The sequence below is a fragment of the Myotis nattereri genome (assembly GCF_964212035.1).
Source record: "Myotis nattereri genome assembly, chromosome: 20".
Lineage (NCBI taxonomy): Eukaryota > Metazoa > Chordata > Mammalia > Chiroptera > Vespertilionidae > Myotis > Myotis nattereri.
The window spans coordinates 14,733,443-14,756,253 of NC_138096.1; the positions used below are offsets into that span (position 1 = coordinate 14,733,443).

At 37.5% G+C, this 22,811-nt stretch overlaps 1 protein-coding gene and 1 pseudogene across 2 annotated transcripts in view; one reads left to right on the plus strand and one right to left on the minus strand.

Moving 5' to 3' along the window:
* The window catches only part of AHCTF1 (AT-hook containing transcription factor 1), a 74,562-nt gene that overhangs the window by 27,983 nt on the left and 23,768 nt on the right, over positions 1-22,811 (minus strand). Inside the window, exons 6-24 of the mRNA XM_081114444.1 lie at positions 21,747-21,863; positions 19,603-19,687; positions 18,276-18,426; positions 17,613-17,745; positions 17,355-17,536; positions 16,874-16,935; positions 15,915-16,043; positions 15,072-15,162; positions 13,714-13,803; positions 11,361-11,501; positions 10,640-10,744; positions 9,299-9,392; positions 8,596-8,719; positions 8,245-8,301; positions 5,664-5,810; positions 4,949-5,136; positions 1,263-1,407; positions 1,054-1,185; positions 339-489 (exon numbers count right to left, since the gene is read on the minus strand). Coding sequence (XP_080970570.1) covers positions 339-489; positions 1,054-1,185; positions 1,263-1,407; positions 4,949-5,136; positions 5,664-5,810; positions 8,245-8,301; positions 8,596-8,719; positions 9,299-9,392; positions 10,640-10,744; positions 11,361-11,501; positions 13,714-13,803; positions 15,072-15,162; positions 15,915-16,043; positions 16,874-16,935; positions 17,355-17,536; positions 17,613-17,745; positions 18,276-18,426; positions 19,603-19,687; positions 21,747-21,863 — 2,324 coding nt within the window. The remainder of the gene's footprint in view (positions 1-338; positions 490-1,053; positions 1,186-1,262; positions 1,408-4,948; positions 5,137-5,663; positions 5,811-8,244; positions 8,302-8,595; positions 8,720-9,298; positions 9,393-10,639; positions 10,745-11,360; positions 11,502-13,713; positions 13,804-15,071; positions 15,163-15,914; positions 16,044-16,873; positions 16,936-17,354; positions 17,537-17,612; positions 17,746-18,275; positions 18,427-19,602; positions 19,688-21,746; positions 21,864-22,811) is intronic.
* Positions 7,794-8,052, plus strand: LOC308535524 (bolA-like protein 2; annotated as a pseudogene). Its single transcript has one exon. The product of its transcript is annotated as a bolA-like protein 2 (transcript).

A 22,811-nucleotide genomic window follows, 5' to 3' on the forward strand; every position in this document is an offset into this window, starting at 1 on the left:
ACATCAATGATGAGAGAGAATCATTGACCGGCTGCCTCTTGCTTGCCCCCTACTGGGGATTGAGCTCGTAACCCAGGCATGTGCCCTTGACTGGACTCGAACCCAGGACCCTTCAGTCCGCAGGCCAATTGCTCTATCCACTGAGCCAAACCAGCTAGGGCGAGCTTTAAACTTCTTGGGGTAGAATGGCCAATTAAAAAAAAAAAAAAAAAAAGGTACCACTGTGATGATTGAAAGCAAAAGCAAGCTAAAATATAAGATAGGGATGGTTGCAGAAGGCAATCACTCAATTTCTTCTCTAACTCAATGCTTTATGACGTTTTTCAATGAAATCTTACCTTTTCGAATAACTGATAATGTTGGCACACGGTAAGGCTTAGCTCGTTCCATGGCTAATTTTCGATGGACTCTCGGAAGAACTTTTCCATACTGATCTAATATAGAATTTCGTGCCACAGATCTCTCCCGCAAGTGAGGATCACGATCATTCTATTGAACATATCATAGCTAGTAAAAATTAATCTTCAAACATGTTAGGTGCTATGTTTATACATTTACCTTTAAAATATAACAATGAATATCCAGGAATATCTTCCTCATATACACACCTAATTACTTTATCAAACCTCACCCATCGAAAGTCTCTCCTATCCAATCTTGATTTCTTATCATTTTCCACGTGAGGAACCCAAGGCACGGAGAGGATGTTCCAAGCACACAGAGCAAACGAAGCACTGGTCTGACTCCTCAAGTCCAGGCTCTGTGCACTGTGTAATTTCCATCACTCACCTCTACCTCATCCTCTCCTGTTCCCTACGTAAATGATTAGTCTGGCAAGATCACAGGCAGATATTTAAACAGAAATGGAGTATAAAAGAGAATTAGGTAAATAATAATACCCTATTCCTAATCTGCTATAGAAAGTAAGAAGAGGATTCTCCAAACTCAAATTCATATAAAGCTCAGTGGTTGGTTACCAAACTACAAACTCTTAGATAACAAAGTCACTAATTTTTCTTCTTTCCTTATCCCCCATAACAAGTTTAACTATACCGTAAGATTAATCTTCAGATTTTGGTTCAGCTTCAAGGCAGGGATGTAATTGGCACGCTGTAAATGGTGAACTAAAAGTAACTCATGATTCTGAACACTGGTGCTGGACTGCAAAAACCTCACCAAACACTCCTAGGAAGAATAGAACACATTTGTAAGCTACTAACACATCCTGAATTCCTGACGCGTTTGTATTGGTAAGTCATTACCTGCTCAGTGTCTGTAAATGGTAGCTTCAGTAAGTCCTCCATTAAGCCCATTTCCTGACAGCCTTTATATGTGTGCTCTAGTAACTCCTCTATATTTGATCTACTGGAATGGTATCGCAGTAAACTCCAGGCCTCAATCATGCACCTGCAATCAGTATTTATCAAAGTTAAGTTTTAGAAAAGCTATTTAAAGTGCTGAAAACAAGTAATTCACCTAAAGATTCTCAAAGATACTCCATACATGTAATTGAAGAGAACTTAATTTTACTAAATACTAATCACTGCATTAAAAAGTTGGGTAATATCAACAGGCATTTTTAAAGACTCAATTTTATGCTGTTCTATATCATTATATAAGTGTAAAATAATAGGAAAGCAAAATAAGTACACAGAAGGTCAAGAGGATAAAAAACTAATGTGATCTAAACAGAACTGAAAAATTAGCATGATGTGACAGAAAAGTCAGGCTCTTAAGGAACTGACTGCTTGCATGAGAAAGAAGAGTAGAAAAGAAAATAAGCAAAGATGGAAACAAGAAGATGGTGTTTATGGGGAGCTGAAGGGTTTAGCATAGTAACAGAAGATTTGGGCTGATCTGCAGCAAGATCTGACTAGAGGACTTGGACCAAATCAGACATTTTAGACAGCATGAGGGACAATGAGCTGTGGGCAATAGGTCATTAACTGAAGCAGTTTCTCATTATACACTGTGAAGAAAAGAAAAAAAAAAGCTTAACACAGTGTAGTGATTACAATGTTAAATTAACCAATAAATAAAGCCAATAGATGTTTATGTTTATTAAATAATAACATGTCTTGAAAGATATACACCAAAACTGAGAATGATTAATCTGGCATGTAGAATTTTTGAGGGCCTAATAACTTTCAAGGCTAAAGAGGGATAGAATAAAAAATGGCAAATAGACAGGAACATCAAGGAAATGATTATCTTAAAAACCCACAACATCATTTCGAATTCTAAGTCAATAGGTAATTTTTACTGTAGTGGGTTAATAAAAAAAATTTAGCTATAGTTTTTATTGAAATAACAAATACTGAAATAAAGACTAGTAAATAAATGACATATATAAGAAATATAGAGTATGTGAACCAAGGTAAGGCAATTAATGTTCATAATGAAATAAATCTGAGGAAATTTTGAGTGGTCCTTTGTTTTTATTTCTGAACTTTATTGTATAGGACACAATGTTGCTAGATTTTTTGGATACTGATACTGGAAGCTTTATTATACTTAAGAGAAATAAGTTTTAAAATTACATAATGTTTGCTATGGCTAAAGAAGAGAAAATGAGGATCTTAGCAACTCAGAGAAACATGCTATGACTGAGTTCAAAGGACAATGGGATAAAAAAGAAAAACCAGCAGCCTTCAAAGGTGTTTTCTAACGTCCCAACGTCTGCACTCTGATGTGAGCATCAGTGATCAATGACCACCTCTTTAAAGTCACTAACATTAATGAGAGACGCTCACATGCAACTGAGAAAAATTTACATGCCGCTTGCCAACCCAGTGTTAGAATCCTTTACCCATTTGTTTTTAAATACATACATATATATATTATTGATTTTTAGAGAGAAGGAAAGGGAGAGATAGAAACATCGATGAGAAACATCATCTATGGACTGCCTCCTGCACGTCCCCTGCTGGGGAATCAAGCCTGCAGCCCCGGTATGTGCTCTGACCAGGAATCAAACCAGTGACCTCTTGGTTCATGGGTGGAGGCTGAATGAGTGAGCAATACCAGCCAGACTACCCATTAGTAAATATCTGTCACTTTTAACTTTTTATATTTGCTCTAGACAATTTCTTAGCTAGCTAAACAACTTTTAAAAAAATGATTTTTAGAGCGAGAGAAACATTGTTTCTTTTTTTTTCTTGTGCAGGGCCCATACTAATCTTCTCTTTTAGTATATTTGCTGCCAAAGCGAGCACTCACTGTTGGTTTCCTATATGTGCCCTGACTGGGGACTGAACCCACAACCTTGGCATATGGGTACGACACCAACTGAGTGACCCGCCGGGGCCTAGTCCAGTGATGGCGAACCTATGACACCTCATTTTTTGGGCTGATTTTTCTTTGTTAAACGGCATTTAAATATATAAAACAAATATCAAAAATGTAAATCTTTGTTTTACTATGGTTGCAAAGATCAAAAAATTTCTATATGTGACACAGCACCAGAGTTAAGTTAGGGTTTTTCAAAATGCTGACACGCCGAGCTCAAAAGGTTCGCCATCACTGGGCTAGTCAAACACTTTTGCTCACCTAAATTATTTCCACAAACACTTCCTAATTCATTATTTTGAGGACACTATAAGTTTCTACATGTCTAGCCAACCTATTATTAAACTGCAAAAGTTTTCTTCTGATTCAGCCTTCAACCCTCAGAAATACATTCTGTTTAAGCAAATGGAACAAAGAAAACAACTTTCGGAGTGGTGACACTAACATGCTGTTTGGTTCACAAATGATGCTTGGGGGTGAGTAAAATGACCAATTTATAAAAACATAAAAATGACCAAACACCCAGTGGAGTGGTTCAGTGGTTGATAGTTTAATTCCATCAGGGCACATACCCGGGCTGCAGTTGGGGCACATAGGAAAGGCAATCAGCTGATGTTTCTCTCTCACATCAGAGTTTCTCTCTCTCTCTTTCTAAGCATGTCCTTGGGGAAAAATTCTCAAAAAGAAGAAAAACGACCAACCAAAAAGATAGAAACAAAACACACAATACGAGTTGTATAAAATAAAGTTACAATTTGGTAAGAAATTTCAGTTCCAAGCAATTTCCCCAACTAATTTAGTTAATAAGAAAACCCAATAACCAGACGATCATATCTTCAACCATGTCATTTAACTTGTCACCATTAATATATACGGTAAATGTATCATGCTGATACATTAAACACGAGAGAACATTAAAACACTGCCAAGGGAAGAAAAAAAGAATATAAAGATATTACCTGCTCAAATCTTGTTAAAGTATTAAGATGTGAAACCTGAAACTTTCTTAAATTATTTAAACAGATGCTTCAAGACTTCCTTTCTATAACAATGCAATGGCAAATACCAAAAGCAAAGCACTGCAATACCCAACAACCAATATTACCGAAATACTGGAGTACCATCATTGGGATATATCTCAAAGAACAGAATTATCACCCTGGCCGGGTAGCTCAGTTAACTAGAGCAACGTCCCCATATGCCAAGGTGTGGGTGCCATCCCCTGTCAGGGCACATACAGGAATCAAACAATATATGCATAAATGGAACAACAAAGTGATGCTTCTCTCTCCCCCTTCCTCTCACTCAAAGCATAAACAAACAAACAAACAAACAATAACCAACTCAAGATGATTTTATTCTTCCTCGATACTTCTGGCTCCTTTACAGTATACTCAGGCATTAACTATCCATGTAGGACACTACCAATATTATCAATTAGCAACAGATATAATTTTAAACCTCAGTTTGGTTTCCTCTTTTACTCAAGGTACTTCTTATTTATGTTATTCTAGATAAAAGATGTTTTACATTTTTCTTAAGCTTGAAAGATGAAGAATTGTAAGAATACTATGTAATACAATAAAAGCGAAATATATATTGCTACTACATACTTCATCAATACCATTATATTAACAGTTAAGATCAAAAGTTTGATTACCTATTAAAAAGCAAAACAGTGATGTGAAGGATAATATCACTATCACTGGACACTGTTGGCTTCATTGTCTGAATATATCTGAGGGCTTGTCTGTGCTCGCCCTGACTCATAAAGGCTTGAATAATCTTTGAATGCTGCCATGAGAAAGGTTTTGCAGTAGCTGGATGAAACAGAAGATCCAAACCATTCTGCAAAAATGACATGAAAACTGGTAAACACAAATACATGCTTTGCATTCATACGAAGTAGCACACCTTTAAAAAGACAGGCAATACTAAAGCCACAAAAATCAAGATAAAACCAGTGTAAATGTCAACCTACAGTATACTTTATTTTCAATAAAAGCCTTATCAAAAACTCATGCTTGAGACCTCATTATACAATTATAAATTATACAAAATCTTTCCATCACCAACTTCACATATCAATGCTAAATCCTGCCTTCTGTGGTTCCCCCAACACACTAAACAGATTTCTAACCTAACAATCACCATATCTGCACTATTAGTAATGTTACCTATTTGTTTCCTTCTTTAAGCAGTGAGACTCCTGGAGTTTTATCTTTGTATTCTTACTGCCTAAGGTAGTGAAGGCATTATTTGAACTGACTCCTTACATTACCTCTAGAAATAGATTCAATCATATCTTTAATATAAATCTTAATCATTTAAATAGTTTACAAAAGCTTTAATTCTAAGTGAACTAACAGACTCACCTCATAGTCATTATGATCGATCAACCAAAATCCTTGAATAAGTTTAACCTGGTCCCAAGAAATGGCAAAGGCAGTTGGAAATGATTCAATTGAAGTATCTGTTTTGTTTGGAAATGAATACATAATATCAAGTAGCAAATAAATGGTCTTTTAAAAAGTGGGTTAAGGACAATAAACAAAAACTTCTAGCTATCTACACTAATAAAAGAGAAACATGGTAATTGGCATACGACCGCTACCCTTCCCATTGGCTAATCAGCGAGGTATGCAAATTAACTGTCAGCCAAGATGGCAGCCGGCAGCCAGGCAGCTTGAATTTAACATGAGGCTTGCTTGCCTCAGTGACGGAGGAAACCAACGTTCCCCGCCTGCGGCTGCAAGGCCTCTGAGCCTGCAGTTTAAGAAACATTGTAACGAATACCGCCAGACTTCAGCCAGAAGGATCGCAACATTGTAAGCAAAGGCCAGAAACCTACTTTCAGCCCCGGAGGCCTAAGAGCTGGAGAAAAGCCTCAAGCTAAAGCTGTCCCAGAATAAAAAAGAAAAAAAAAAAAAGAAAAAAAGGAGCGGTTGGGAGCTTCAGTCACCCCCAGCCTGAAAACAGCCCTCAGCCCCTCACCCAGACTGGCCAGACACCCCAGTGTGGACCCCCACCCTGAAGGATGTGTGACCAGCTGCAAACAGCCATCATCCCCTCACCCAGGCTGGCCAGGCACCCCAGTGGGGACCCCCACCCTGATCCAGGACACCCTTCAGGGCAAACCATCTGGTACCAAGCCATGCACCAGGCCTCTACCCTATATAGTAAAAGGGTAATATGCCTCCCAGCACCGGGATCAGCGGAGCCGCAAGGCCTCCCGGCACCGGGATCAGCGTGACAGGGGGCAGCGCCCAAACCCCGATTGCCCTGTGGCTCTGTGTGTGACAGGGTGCGGCGCCCCAACCCCTCACCCCCCCCACGGGCCCTGCTCTGTGTGTGACAGGGTAGAGCCATAACCTCCCCATTGGCCCTGCCCTGAGTGTGAGTGGCGGCACCCCAACCCCCTGATGGGCCCTGCTCTGTGCATGACAGGGGGTGGCGCCGCAACCTCCCCATCGACCCTGCCTTGAGTGTGACAGGGGATGGTGCCCCAACCCCCCAATCGGCCCTACCCTGAGCGTGACTGAGGGTGGAATCACAACCTCCCGATCACCCTGCTCTGTGTATGACAGGGGGCGGCGCCCCAACTCCCCAATCAGCCCTGCTCTGAGCCCGACCAGGGGCTGCACCTAGGGATTGGGCCTGCCCTCTGCCACCCGGGAGCAGGCCTAAGCCAGCAGGTTGTTATCTCCCGAGGGGTCCCAGACTGCGAGAGGGCACAGGCTGGGCTGAGGCCCCCCCCCCCCCCCCGAGTGCACAAATTTTTATGCACCGGGCCTCTAGTATATTTATAATAGGTAGCAACAGAATATAGCAGGAATGATTCTTGAAAGACTTTAGTTTTTGAAAACCATTATGAATGCCCAGCTAGGGGAAGTAGTTTTATTAGATGTGGGTATAGGCAATGCCATACCAGCTTCCTTCATTCTCTATAGGAAGCACCACCACAAAAGAGAACTAAAGCATACTTGCTTCATGAAGTCAGTAGCTTAGCAAATTTAAGAAACAAAGCTATACAGACAAACTCCAGTTAGCCAGCAAAACTTGGAAGCTTAAGCAAATGCATCAAGTGTCTTATCAACTATAAATAGAACTACACGTTTCAGATTAATAACTGACATTAGGACAAAAACCTTATTGCAACGACCACAGGGCTCAACACAATGTCTAAGGTAGAAAATATTAAACAACCTTAAATGTATTTATATTCAGTATATAAGTTAACCTATTTGAAAATGACACATTTGAGAATCTGATAAAAGCACTGAACCCTATCCCTAGAAAAATAAACATTTGCGTAATTTCAGGTTAGCCACAGACCACCTAAACCCAACCCACAGATCCTGGGTTAAGAAACCTTCCTTGTAGGAACGCCTCAGTAAGGGCGGAAGTAGAGGCCTCCGCAGAAGTGGCAGCAGTGAGGGTGGAAGCAGCGTGACCCGCATGGGATCTGGGGTTCTGCCCGCACCGGGCCGCCCCTGCCGGCCGCCATGGAACTCAGCGCCGAGCACCCGCGGGAGAAGCTGCGACGGGACCTGCAGGCAGAGCACGTGGAGGTGGAGGACACGACTCCCAACCGTTGCGCGTCCAGCTTCCGAGTCCTGGTGGTGTCGGCCGAGTTCGAGGGGAAGCTGCTGCTCCAGACACCGGCTGGTGAACGTGTGTCTAGCAGAAGAGCTCCCTCATATCCATGCCTTTGAGCAGAAAACCCTGACCCCAGAGCAGTGGGCCCGTGAGCGGCAGAAATAAGAGACCAGCACTTGCACAGCCATTAAATTATGAATCAGGGCAAAAAAAAAAAAAAAAGGAAACAAACCTTCCTTTTAAAAAAATTCAAATGTGAAATTGAGACTGGATTAGCTTGTGTATTGGTTCCTACTATTCTGAAATTTTGTGATTTAGGTAGTACATGAATTATTTAATAAAAATTTTAAAGGATACAATAAAATGTTTGCTTGTTTCAGAAACGTTGTCTAGTAGGTATATGTCAAGTAGTGCCTATAAAAGAAATAAAAAATTCAGTCCATTTTATATACCCACTCGAGGCCCAACGCACAAAATTCGTGCAAGAGTAGGCCTTCCTTCCCCCGGCTGCCAGCACCGGCACCTGAGACCTGGGCTTCCCTCGCCGGGAAGGCGTCCGGTCTAATTAGCATATTATGCTTTTATTATTATGGATTTATTCACACTCCTTGTTTTTCCCCCAGACTGTGCCAGGTGTGACAACTCAGTTAAGCAAACCTCCCCCCCCACAACTTTGTGAACTCTTATACAATGTTACTGCAAACCTACATGCAGACTAGGAGGAGGATATTTTCCCGTGCCTCCTTCATCTCGTTTCCACAACTTCTCAACTTGATCTCCTAACTGAGAAACCATTCCATCGATCATCAAATAGTCAGAGTTCCATTTCCCACTGCAATAAGGGCAACATTAAAGATTATTTAACATTAGTGGTAATTATTATTATCAAGACAATAGCATTAAATTTTTAAAAGCAATGATCCCAATTATCAAAGGGAGAAGAGTTGGAAGCAGGAAGGGGGGGGGGGGGGGAGAAGAAATAAGGGGAAAAAAACAAAGTCGTCCAAGTGCTGAAATGCAACTGTTAATGGAAAGAATGTAAAATAACTAACTGGTGACCTATTTTAAGCTTTTTTGACAAATAGCAGCTTCCAGTTTTTTTCCTTCCTGAATAAGAATTCTCAGAAAAAGCACATTTAAAATTATAGAATCTCCTCTAATTATGAATGGTGGTAAATAGCTTTCTTTAGGAAATAACAAATAGCTATACTCAAGTTCTAAAGTAAAAGTGTGACCATCAGGCCAAGGCAAACATTACAAATAAAACAGTAATGTCGGTAACAAATTCTGAGAATTCCACCCATTTAATCATTTTATAACAGAATGAATGCTGTTCTACCTCAGAAGGCGTTCTGACTTCCTACAGGAGAAATGTCTAACATGTTGCTGGAAGATTCTGGATGTACTATACCTTGATAAAAGCTCACACTTCTGCCGACGACTGGTGTAGTAGCTCTGAATTACAGGGTAGTTGTAGCATAACCTTGACAACTGCACAGCATCATCTAGATTGTTTTTTTAAGAGTTGGAAAAAAAGCTAGTAATATTTCCAAAATATCCCGACAATACTTAGGTTACTCACATTGATATTTTACTATAATTTTATATTATTGTTTAATTTGTAGGCTTCCTAAACTTCAGTAATATACCCACCCCTTTATTAATAGATGCACAAATGAGAAAACCAAGTCTCTCATAAACACCTGTAACAATAAGGATGCTAAGAGGATTATGAAAGAACAGATCAACAGCAATTATGGACAGTGAGAGAAGCAAGCTTAAATAAAATCTAATGCGAGCCCTAACCGGTTTGGCTCAGTGGATAGAGAGTCGGCCTGCAGACTGAAGGGTCCCAGGTTCGATTCCGGTCAAGGGCATGTACCTTGGTTGCGGGCACATCCCCAGTAGGAGGTGTGTAGGAGGCAGCTGATTGATGTTTCTCTCTCATCAATGTTTCTAACACTCTCCCTTCCTCTCTGTAAAAAAATCAATAAAATATATTTAAAAAAAATAAAAATAAAAAAATCTAATGCAAATCCTGGAAATGCAAGAAGTTAATAAGCTTTGGAAGTGTATTTTAAACAAATATAGCAAAAGTCAAATTCTCTAATTCTTAATATTGGCATCAGTCATTAGATAAAACAGGGGCGGGGAATGTCCGGCCTGCAGGCTATATAAGACCTGGGAAATTATTAGGTCTGGCCCTGCCAGGGTATTAGAGGTGAGTTAATTAAATGTTTGACCAAATATAGCAGGTTAACTTTTAAGTTGATAATTTTGTATGGCACGTGAATGATATTATAAATATCCACATGGCCCTTGGCAGAAAAAAGGTTCCCCACCCCTGAGATAAAAAGAGGTATTTAAATGATGCTAAGTATTTGTTAATAACCATATTAAAAGAACTCTTAAAATAAAAAGATTGACAAATTAGATTATAAGATGCGTAAGTTCTATGGACCTAGATTATAGCTGGTGATACTGAATCAACTTTCAGAAGCCATAATATTCTTTCAAATATTTTTTCCTTCAGAATGTTCTTTAACGCAATAAACATGTATGGAAAACCTGTGTATCAGGCATGGGGTGAGGTACTGAAGATAAACAGAAAGAATGTAAGAAAAGAAAGTAATAAAAGAAACATAAGTGAGGTGATAGAAGAAAGAAAACCCAAAACATCAGAACACAACCACAAAATTATTAAGATTTAAGAATGCTTCAATTAATATTTATAGATAAGTAAATATTTTACCTAAGCCCTCTGGTAAAAGCCCAGAATGAGAGAACCAGAGAACCATTTGTGCATACTGACAGATGAGCTGGGAAACCACACATTTATTGGTTAAGTTCATACGGCCTGTAAAGAAGAGTTAAACATCAGTTGTTTAAACTTCAACCACAAATGAAAAATCAAGACACTAATTCAAAAACTAATTAATTCTTTGGTAATTTTTAACAGTAAGTTAAAACTTAGGTTGAACAAATAGCTCACTAAAGTAGACGTTTTAGGTATGTTTCTATCTCAGCTACACTTCCATTTACCTAATTTCAGAAGTTTATACACTGCTACAAACTATACAGTATCATTAATATACCATAGGTTGTTCACATCAGACCTTTAAATAAAACTGTTTCGTTTAAATGGCAAAACAGCAGAAAACATTACAATGACCTCTGTGAATAAAAACTTATGTATAATTTAAAAATTTGAAATTCTACTATAAACATACTACCTTAAAAGCCATTAGGTTTAAATCCAGAATTTGCCACTTATTTAAGCATGGGCTCATGATACACCTAATAGCATTATGTAGCTTTTCATAAAAAAACACACACAAAAAAAACCAAAAGAGCATTTGAGAAATAATGGCCTTTTTGCACAATGATCCATCTAAGACAGGAAATTTATTCTTTTAAGAAGTCAATAAGTAAAATTTAACAAAACGCTAATTTATATAAGATAAACAGCACACCTCTTTCTGTGATCTCTTGTGCCTCTGTTGCAAAACAGCTTAAGACTGTATTAAGATTGCTAAGAAGCAAATGGCATTGTTGAATAGACTGTATAGTCTGTGGATCAATGAAATGACACGAACCATCAAATAATGGTGTACCTTTCAAAGATAAAATATACAATCAGTTTCAACACAATAAATCTCAAATAATTAAACTCACAACTGAGAACTTTCTCTCATCCCTACTGACCACAGAATCATTCTATACTTTATGAGATTTATAAAGACGAGCTTGAAATGGCAAACACCCTCAAGGAACCTAGAAGGGATAGACACAATAACTTTTTTTAAATGTAGAATGAGGTAAGTAGAAAAGGTGATACAGATTCAATTTCAGATTCACTAAAAATCAGTATATTCATTATTCTCCTTCAAATAAATATTGTATGTCAGAAATGTTATGTACCATATTGTTCTGCAATTAATAAGAACTTTCTTCCACCTCCAGTCTTTAAAAAGTTAGACATTAAGATTCAGATAAGCCCTGACTGGTTTGGCTCAGCGGACAGAGCGTCGGCCTGCGGACTCAAGGGTCCCAGGTTCGATTCTGGTCAAGGGCATGTACCTTGGTTGCAGGCACATCCCCAGTGGGGAGTGTGCAGGAGGCAGCTGATCGATGTTCCTCTCTCATCGATGTTTCTAACTCTCTGTCCCTCTCCCTTCCTCTCTGTAAAAAATCAATAAAATATATTAAAAAAAAAAAGAGTCAGATAATGACTTACTACAATAAAACTGAAGGCATGTCATAATTCATTGTAGACTCAGTTGTCCTTTAATTTTGAATTAAAGGTTGAATTTACAAATCCTTTGGTGGGGGGGGAGTGTTTTAGTTGCTATTGGTTACATCTTTTGATTAGATTTAATTGCATTAACATTTAATTGTATTTTACTATATAATGTGTAATATTTGATATATCATTTAAAACAATTATCTGAATTCTAAAACCTTCCTTACTCAAATCAAATTATTTGCTTTACGCCCTGGCCGGATAGCTCAATTGTTGTTGGGTAAAGCATCGTTGCAATATGCCAAAGTTTTGGTTTCGATCCCCAGTCCAGGCATATAAAAGAATCAACCAATGACTGTATAAGTAAGTGGAACAACAAATCAATCTCTCTCCCTCCCAGCTCTAAAAATTAGTTAAAAAAACACACAAAAAACACTTGAAAAAATATATTTGCTTTACCTCTAATACATTTAGTATACTTATTTTTTAATTATTATTTTATCTAAAAAATAAATCTTCATTAACCATCAATGAAGCTCAAGGCAGTAACAATGGCTGAGTTATTACCAAGTTCAACCCTGAAACACCACATGATGCTAAAATAATAAAGACACAGAATTTTATAAACTGAGTTGAATTTTTTCTTTTACATAACTTACATTATCAATCCTGAAAACATTTTCCCCTGAAAAGAGTATATTTTTACCCTTACTCTGAATTATCAGATTACTGAAATATTTAAAAATTTTTAATCCATGTTTTTAGTTTTATGAGTATGCCCTAAAATACAATAGAACCCCATGTCTTCTTGTACAACTTTGATTTAAAAATTCTATTAAGAATAAATTTTGAAAAATCCATTTGTTCACTCATCATAATGGAAATAACAAATACTTCTAAATAAACTTTTTTTTTAAAATATATATTTTATTGATTTTAGAGAGGAAAGGAGAGGGGGAGAGAGAAACATCAATGATGCATGTGCCCTTGGCCGGAATCAAACCCGGGACCCCTCAGTCCGCAGGCCAATGCTCTATCCATTGAACCAAACCAGCTGGGGCAATAAACTTTAATTTTACTTTCACGTACAGAGTAATCATTTCTGCACTAACTGGGCATAACGGGTTTTTAATATTCACAGGATACCTCAAAACTCAAAGTGCACAACTGTCAAGAAGGAAAATGATCCGGAATGCCTGATAATGACAATTGTTAGAAAACAGATGATGAGCTTTTACCCTATTTAGTTTCTTTATGCTCATAAATACTTTAAACAGAAAATGAATAAGTAGAGCAGTTTCTGAAGTTAGCTCGCATATTCTCCTTAATCATAACCAATTTTGTAAATTAAACTCTGAAGATCAAAAGATGCCTAAGATGCAATTCTTAAACTTGCCAATATGGACATAATATGTTGCCAGTTTAACAATCTGTTGCAAAATCTTCGTCAAAAAATAATTTTGTCACTCTAAACTAAAAACAAAGTTTTCTTCTAGGCCTTAAGAATTTATAATGTCAAGATGATTAAAATTATTGTTACGTACTTAAAAAGTAAATGATTAATTTTTTAATAGAGTACTTACATAGTCTGTCAAATTCCTCTTTTGTGAGAACCACTTTATTCCATGTCCATTCAAGAACAAAGCGCAAATTAGCAGCAGAATTTGGTTGTTCTAATTTGTAAATATAAAAGAAAAAATAAAGAATGATTATTAATTAGAAACAAAAAAGGACTAACTTTTTAGTGGAGAAACCTGACAGAAACCACCCTTACCAAGTGAGCAAGATAAAAATCAACAACAGAGAGAAACTGGTACCATGTCCCCTTCTCAGAGCAGTACATTACTTTATGTGAAAACTGTAAAATCTGAATCCAGTCCTGAGGAAAGATCAATAAACCAAACTGAAAAGCAATCTACAAAATAACAGGGTTATATTCTTTAAAAATATATATTTTTGGAAAGAGAAAGGCTTATACCAACTTTAGAGATTAAAAAGACATGAAAACTGCCCTAGCCAGGTGGCTTAGATAGTTGGAGTGTCCTCCGGTACATCAAAAGGTTGGGGTACGATTCCCAGTCAGGCATGTACAGGAGGCAACTGACTGATGTTCTCTTTCACATCCATGTTTCTCTCTCTCCCCTCCTCACTTAAAAAAAAAATAAGTCAATTAAAAAAACATGCCCTTAGGTGAAGATTAAAAAAACAACAAAACACACACACACCTCCTGCAATTCTTAAATGATAAAATAAAAATAAATAGGAAGACATGAAAATCAAATACAATATGTACATATTCTGGATTTCCCCTGCCCGAGAATGCTACAAAGGTCCTTATCGGGACAATTAGTGAGATTCCAATGTCTGTAGATTAGATAATGGCATGTTATCAATATTAATTTTCATGATTTTTATAGTTACAAAGTGGGCTTTTAATGGAGTGTCCTTGTTCTTAGAAGGAAATATTTAATTATTTATGGATAAAGGAACACGAGGTCTTCAACTTATTCTCAAATGTGTGTAGAGTGAGAGCGATACACACAACCTGGGTAAGTCTCCAAAGAATTTTGCTGAGTGAACAAGAGTCAATCCCAGAAGGTTGCATACTGTGTGCTTCCATTTATGAACATTTTTTAAATGACAAAATTATAAAGAATAGATTAGTGATTGTCAGGGGTTAGGGATGTGGCTATACAAGGGCAACCTGGGGGATCCTGATTTGATGTAGTAGAAGTTTGCCAGATTTTATCATTGGGGTGGCGGTTGGGGGTAGGGGGGTAAAGAGTACACAGGATCTCTCTATATTATGTCTTATAATCATGTAACTATATGCGAATCTACAAATAGCTCCAAATGAAGTTTAACTAACCACCCCCACAAACAGCGAGTTGATAATTTTAAAAATACTAAAGTAACTTTCCATTAAAAATGACAATCTTACCATCCAGTATCCACCTCCTGATATATCCAGTCAAAAGTCCCAGGGAACTTGTGTGGATTGCTGCTGACAATACAGCTTTTAATTGTTCTTCCTACACCATGCATACAAAAAGTAGGAAATTAAATAAGAAAGGATATGTGATCACAGAATCAGAGGTAGAAGTTCTAGTTCAGAATACAAAATTTTAAAGGCTTAAAAATCATTATGACTCACTAGGATGGCTATATAAAAAAGACAATAATGAGCATTGGTGATGTGGAAAAATTGGAATCCTCACACACTGCTGGTGGGAATATAAAATGATAAAGCCCACTTTGGAAAACAGTCTGGTAATTCCTCACAAGCAAAATTACCGTATGACCCAGCAATTCCACACCTAGGTACACACGCAAGAGAAATGAAAACACATGACTACACAAGAACTCCAAATGAAGCAGCATTATTCCTGATAGCCAAAGACTGTCCATCACCTGAAGAATGAATTTCAAAATGAGGTATACTTGGTACAGTGAAATACTAGCCAGCCATAAAATGGAATGAAGTACTGATACATGCTCCAAGATAAATGAACCTTGAAAGCATTGTGCTAAGTGAAAGAAGCCAGTCACAAAATACCATATTATTAAGATTCAATTTATAGCCCGGCCAGTGTGGCTCAGTGGTTGAGTGTCAACCTACGAACCAGGTCATGCATGATTCAATTCCTGGTCAGGGCAAATGCCCAGGTTGCAGGCTTGATCCCCAATAGGGAACATATAGGAGGCAATGATCAATGTTTCTCTCTCTCCTCAAAAATCAATAAAAACATATCCTTGGGTGAGGATTAAGAAAAAATCATCTCACCTGACTTAAACTGGAAGGCTGCATGTCAATAAGTCTTGGTGAGAGAAGGCCAGCCATAAGACATCGATTATAACTATCAGAAATAACTTCATTGATAAATGGTCCTGATTTCTTTAAAAAGGTCAAAGTCTGAAACAGATTGATCAATAAGATATCAATTAATCAAATAACCAAATTTAAGAATACATAATAAACTCGTTACCCCACTCGTAGACTTAACATTTTGAATAAAACTAAAAACACTGAAATGGAGATTGTGGAAGACTACATTTTTGTACTTCTTTCAAGGAAAAGAGTTTATAGGTTCTTGAGCTAAATCAATGCTTCGTAATTATAAATATTGTAGCTTACATGGAATCCTCACACACTGCTGGTGGGAATATAAAATGATAAAGCCCACTTTGGAAAACAGTCTGGTAATTCCTCACAATCAAAATTACCCATTTATGAAAGGTACCCATTACTTTCTCTAAAGCTGATAGACTCGATGACAGCTCTTTATGAACACAAACACACACACAACACCCTGCAGTTAATTCCTCTGGGTCTAATACACACAAGACCTGATATGAAGTATAAATATGGCATTCATCTACATCTATGTGATTATCAGTTAAAAGGTTTGTCACTTGATGTTTTCCTAGAAAAGTATTTTTCAACAGACAGTCATCATCCGCTCTGTGCCAGGCACTGTACCACTGTGCTAGGTACCTCTTTTCATTATTTATTCAAAAGCTTTCTGGAGAAAGGAGAATTCAGAGAAAGGATAAAAAGGGACAGGTAAGACAATGACCTACTTTGATCTTTTCCTTGGTGTCAAGTAGCTAACATCCACAGAAAGCTGCTAAAAACATTCCGATATGTCTCATTAACTTAGTAGAAGCTACCATCAAGTTTAAATCCATGATCTGACTTGAGTTCAATAAGAAACACTGTCCACATTGCCAGCTGTTACCTACCTCCTTCTGAAAGCCAGTACAAGTTATATGAACAACTCCTGAGTTTAACAAACAAGTGGCATCTAAAAAAAAGATTTTAAAAATCCACTTAAGTATTTTATTTGAAATGGCATTGATAACAACAGAATTTCTCTTAACAGATTGCTAGCCAAGGTATCAAATTATTATATACAATAAATTTTAAAATATTTTTCCAAGTATTTCCAAACTTTATCAAAAATGATACCCAACTTTATCACAAATGCAGTAAGTGTGAAATATTTAATCTTTTCTAGCAAATTCAAAACTGTGATAATTTCTTTATAGACTATGTATTAAATTTCTCATGTACATGTATATTTTCTAAGCTATCCATATATTAGCTGACAATGAGATATGAATAGATAATACTATGCACATATGTTAAACATAAATACACACACACACACACATATTCTTGCATGTTATTTTTCTCAAAAGGTAATGTTAGGGAAATACATACCAAAGTTATAGGAACTTGGGTTAAAAAACTGCTCAGGAGGTGAGTATGAAGGAGCAAGTCCTCGACTTAAACTTCTCTCGTTGACTAATATATCCAAGATGTAATGTGGAGAAGTCATATTTACAACAGAATCCAGCGACCACAATGCAAAATAAGAGCAATTATGTAGAGATTCTCCCGATCTAAAAGGAAATTTTACAAAATTATTCACTGAACTGCTACAGATACAAATACCAAAAGAAAGAGAGAGACGCATACCTTAATGAATCTGGCATTTGTGCATGATACCAACGATTTATGTCAAAAATCCCCAAATATATAGAAGGCTTTCCTTGTCCATATATATTCACTTGCCAGGTGAAGATCGAAACGCTAGTGTCAGGAGACAGAGCTAAAAGGAAAAGATAATTTTAAAAACTAGAATAATCTCAAAGTAAAATCCCCCAAATAAAAACTATAACAAGATCTTTCTCAATAAATCCATATTTGATTTAATTTGCCAAAACACACTTCTATCATGCATTTTATAAGTAGAGATTTACTCACCTTTATCTTAACTGTTTTTATATTTCAAGAACACCTTATTAAAAACTCATCAGAAAAGTTATAGTCTGGCTTATTTTCAGTTGTCACCTTGGCAACTTTGAGGTATTGGAGGTAGAAAATAGAAAATGATCTGAATGAATATCTCCCAAGAATGGTGCATAGCTAGTACCAGAGAATATCAATACCTAAAGTGGATGCCTTTTTTAGGTCTTAGAGCTGAATTCTTTAAAGGAACTTTGGTTGAGAAGGACTGATCTACTAGTAAATGCGTAAGTCGAACAACAAATCGGTTACTTTCTCTCTAAAATCGATTAAAAAAATATATAAACCTTAAGTCAAGCATTCACATGCCATATAAGAGAATTTTTAACTAACCTTCACTCATGCCTTCCTCCCTGTCACCATGAGATCGAAATTTCTCTATACTCTGGCATCCCAACAGTTTGGTATTACTAGTCTGTCCCCTCAAAGGAAACATGCCACATGTGAGGTCCAGTGTGTATCTTTCTTCACAGTACTCCAACCCCTGAAAAATAAAGTGTACAAAATCCTTATCTTCATAGGATTCTAAGCAAAAAGTCATTCTAAAATTAAATGTTTTCTAAATTTAAAGATTTTTCACAAACAAAAAAAGTTAAACCCTGAAAGTATCACTGAAAGCTCTAAAATTTCATATAGCATAAAATATTTATCAAATAAAAGGCTACTTTTAGTCTCTCAAAAGTAATTACCAATAAATTTTTTGAAGCTGTTAATCAAACATGGTAACCTTCATGTACTACTGGTTGGAGTGTAAACTGGACTAACTACTGAAGTTATATATACACATACTCTAGGCCAGCAAACCTACTCTTGTATTCGCAATGAAAATCTTGCTCTAGAATAGGTCTTTGCTCCTCAATCCCTTTAAGAATCTGAAAAAAAGCTGTGAAACTTTCCCCCCAAATGCATCATCAGTGGAATGCCACATATCATTCAGGTACCCGTCCCTATAACCTCGAACACCAGGTCTAGAAAGCCTGTTCTGGAGAACGGAATGTGAGGGTTGACCAAACATGGCTATTAGCAGCACCCCACTATTTCCTCAAGAATTCAGCCACAAAAATAGTCCTATGAAAGGCTAGCTGCATTTATGCTCCTATACAATTGTCAGTGACAAGACTGTTTATAAAGTCACCCCATGGTTTACTGCTTGATGTTAGAGCAGGGATGGGAAACGTCTGGCCCGTGGGTCATCTAAGGCCCTGAAACCATTTTGTCTGGCTCTGCCAAGGCATTAGGGATGAGTTAATTAAATGTTTGCCCAAATATAGCAGGCCAGTTTTTAAGCTGATAATTTTGTATTGCCCTCAAATGATGTTATAAATATCCAAATGGCCCTGGGCAGGAAAAAGGTTCCCCACCTCTGTGTTAAGAGCATCAATATGGGGTTATTTTTCCTGGGTACCATTTAGGCTATAAGCTTTAGTTCTGTCCAATTCCCTCATTTTAGAGGCAAGTGATACCTGGAGTGCTAATAGAGCCACCTTGGTAAAGCAGCTGGTGTCCTAATCCCTAATGTAATACTTTTCCATTATATTGTGAATACAGGACTAACTTAAATATAAGAATAACTTTTTAATAAGATAATGTCCTAAAAGACTTAAAATATGTGATCAATGAACAAAATGGTAATATGAAGCAATATTACCATTACATTTACCTCATATAAGATTTGTCCTGATGGCAAACACTTTCTATCCCCAAAGGCCAGTTGAAGCAGATGCAAACTCAGCACATCCCCTTCACTGAAAGAGAGATCAGCATGTTTTTTAGTTTCTCCTAAGAAATACTAACAATCATATTAATTACACTAAGCATCTCTTACTGTCCAAATCAGTTCAGTTTGAATACAACATTGAGTCCGTATGATAAAACTACGATCACTGTGCCTGGGCAGTGTGGCTCAGTGGTTGAACATCAACCTATGAACCAGGAGGTCACAGTTTGAGTTCTGATTAGGACACATGCCTGGGTTGCGGGCTCAATCCCCAGTAGAGGGCATGCAGAAGCTAGCTGATCAATGATTCTCTCTCATTGTGGATGTTTCTATCTCTATCTCCCTTCCTCTGAATCAATGAACATATTTTTTTAAAAAAAGAAAGGAACGATCCCACTTCTAGGAATCAGAAAGAATATTGCACCTCTATGTTCATAGCAGTATTACTTACAATAGCTAAGATCTGGAAACAGCCTAAGTGCCTATCAGTAGATGAGTGGAACAAAAAAGCTGTGGTACATTTACACAATGGAATATGATGTGGCTATTAAAAAGAAGGAACTCTTACCCTTTGTGTCAGCATGGATGGACCTGGAGAGCATTATGCTAAGTGAAATAAGCCAGTCAGAGAAAGACAAATACATGCTCTCAGTTATATGTAGAATCTAATGAACAAAATAGGTCCAGAGGCATGGATGCATGGAACAGAATGACATATCTCAGAGGGGAAGGGTATGGAGGGGAAGGGAAGAGATTAGCCAAAGAACATATATGCACATATGCATAGCCCGTGGACACAGACAATAGTGTGGGAAGGCCTGCTGTGGGGCAGAGGCTGAGTGGAGAGGGGCAAAGGGGGAGGAAAGGGGAACATCTGTAATACTGTCAATGATAAAAATAAACATAATGCCCTCTCATTCCTGACCACACAAAGCCTCACAAGGCCCATTTCTCAATGCTGCTGGCCCACATTACACTCAGATGAATGGAAATACGAATTTGATCCAAATGAGGGGCATCTCAATAGATATCTCTGTATTTTCTCCAGGATTGACAAATTTGAAAAATGGCAAATCATTTTTTCATTCATTGCCTTGTTACTACAATGTAAGGTTAAAACAAAACCTCAAACGTGAGGACATCGAAAACAAAAACCCAAATTGTCCACAATGCAGGTACATAAAATCTAAGGTAGAACAGCACTTAGAAAGAGAAAGTACTGAGATCAGTGAGTTATCAAGATCATGGCATTTATACCACAAACTTTAATTTCTCTGATCATCAAAGAAAGAACTAAATACCTAAGAAAAAAAGTTAAAAATCAGTACTGAATACTGTTCTAGCACTGGAAATGAACCAGTTAGAAATTAAATTGAAAAGAAAGATCTGTCCATAGTTGCACATTAGAACATTAGAGCTTATGACAGGGAAAAGTCAATCCTAAAAATATACTAGAAAACAGAGTAGGGCTAAATAAAAATGAGAGAGGCATACAAAACAAAGAGGAAAAAGGAATGAGATTATAAAGAAAAAAGATGTTCTTACAAGAGAACACAGAAAGCCATAAAGATTGCCTCTAGTAATAGGCTGCCTGCTCATCTGAATTGGCTTACACTTTGAAATAACATTGAAACAAATCAAGCAAGCACAATTTCTTCTCACTGATATATGAGAATTACTTAAACTTCTAGAAATAATCATTTAACTTTTTTTAAAAGTATATTTTTATTTATTTCAGAGGGAAAGGGAGAGGGAGAGAAATAGAAACATCAACAATGAAAGAGAATCATTGATTGGCTGCCTCCCGCATGCCCCACACTGGGGATCGAGCCCACAACCTGGGCATGTGCCCTTGATCAGAATTGAACCTGGGACCCTTCGGTCCGCAGGCTGACGCTCTATCCACTGAGCCAAAATAGCTAGGGCTCATTTACCTTTTTTAATCATTTCAACTATCACTATTTCACTGAATTATGTTGCTTTCACTAAAAAGAGACAACACAGTACAAAGTTAAAGCTTTCCAAAGAAATTAAATGCTGCTCCATTTTTGACCAATATTTTTTAAAAACACATGCATCACACTTACCTATCTTGGGTGGACTGAACAGCCCACAAGTAACAGCAATTACGGGGATCATTCTCAGGTTCTTGAAAAGTAACAGCATATACGGGAACCCGTCCACTTTCCAACTGTGTGTAGTATCTGTGAGAGGCACAAAGATTAGTACACTTCATACTTTTCAATTATAACTATGTTAAAGAAGGTGCCTCGATGTAAGAATTTGAGTTAGAGCAACTACTGTTCATAAAACCATCTTCAAAAATACACAGGAGCCCTGGCCAGTACGGCTCAGTGGATAGAGCGTTGGCCTGCAGACTGAAGGGTCCCAGGTTTGATTCTGGTTGGGGGCACATGCCCAGGTTGTGGGCCTGATCCCCAGTGGTGGGTGTGCAGGAGTGGCCAATGTTGTGCTCAGGGGTTAGAGCATCAATCTGTGCACCCAAGGGTTGTAGGTCTGATCCCCACCCTATTGGGTCAGGTGCAGGAGGCAATCAATCAATGTGTCTTTCTCACATCGATATCTATCTCTCTCTCCTCCCCCCCTCCCTTCCACTCCTTCAAAAAAAAAAACAACAATGGGAAAATATCCTCAGGTGAGGATTAACAACAAAAAACACACAGGGTACAAGACATCAAGACAATGAGCATGAAAAACAAAAAAGACGACGAGCATGGCATCCGCCCCCCCAGGTAGAACTGGGAAGGGTTAAAATTAATAAAGCACAGAATACATGTATGTGTGAACTAGTCCTTCTACTACATATGAATATATGCCACTATGCACTGCTCCCCAATAAGAGGTACCCTCGAGAGAGATGAAATACTGCCACAAGGCTCCATTTCTTCAGCTGCAGGGATTTAAGCATCAGTTCCACTATGTTTGCTACCTCCCGCAATAAAGGAGTACTTCCCTCAATAAAGGGTTAATTCCTTGACAATTTTAACACCATAAAAGTATCAATATAATTATATTTAGACCAAGTTTTGCACAGCATAACAATTTTAAAACATAGCATTTTAGAACTGATTTTTAAAAAGCCTTTGCTTTTCTGTCTACTGGGAACAACTACTTTACACATATTTATACAT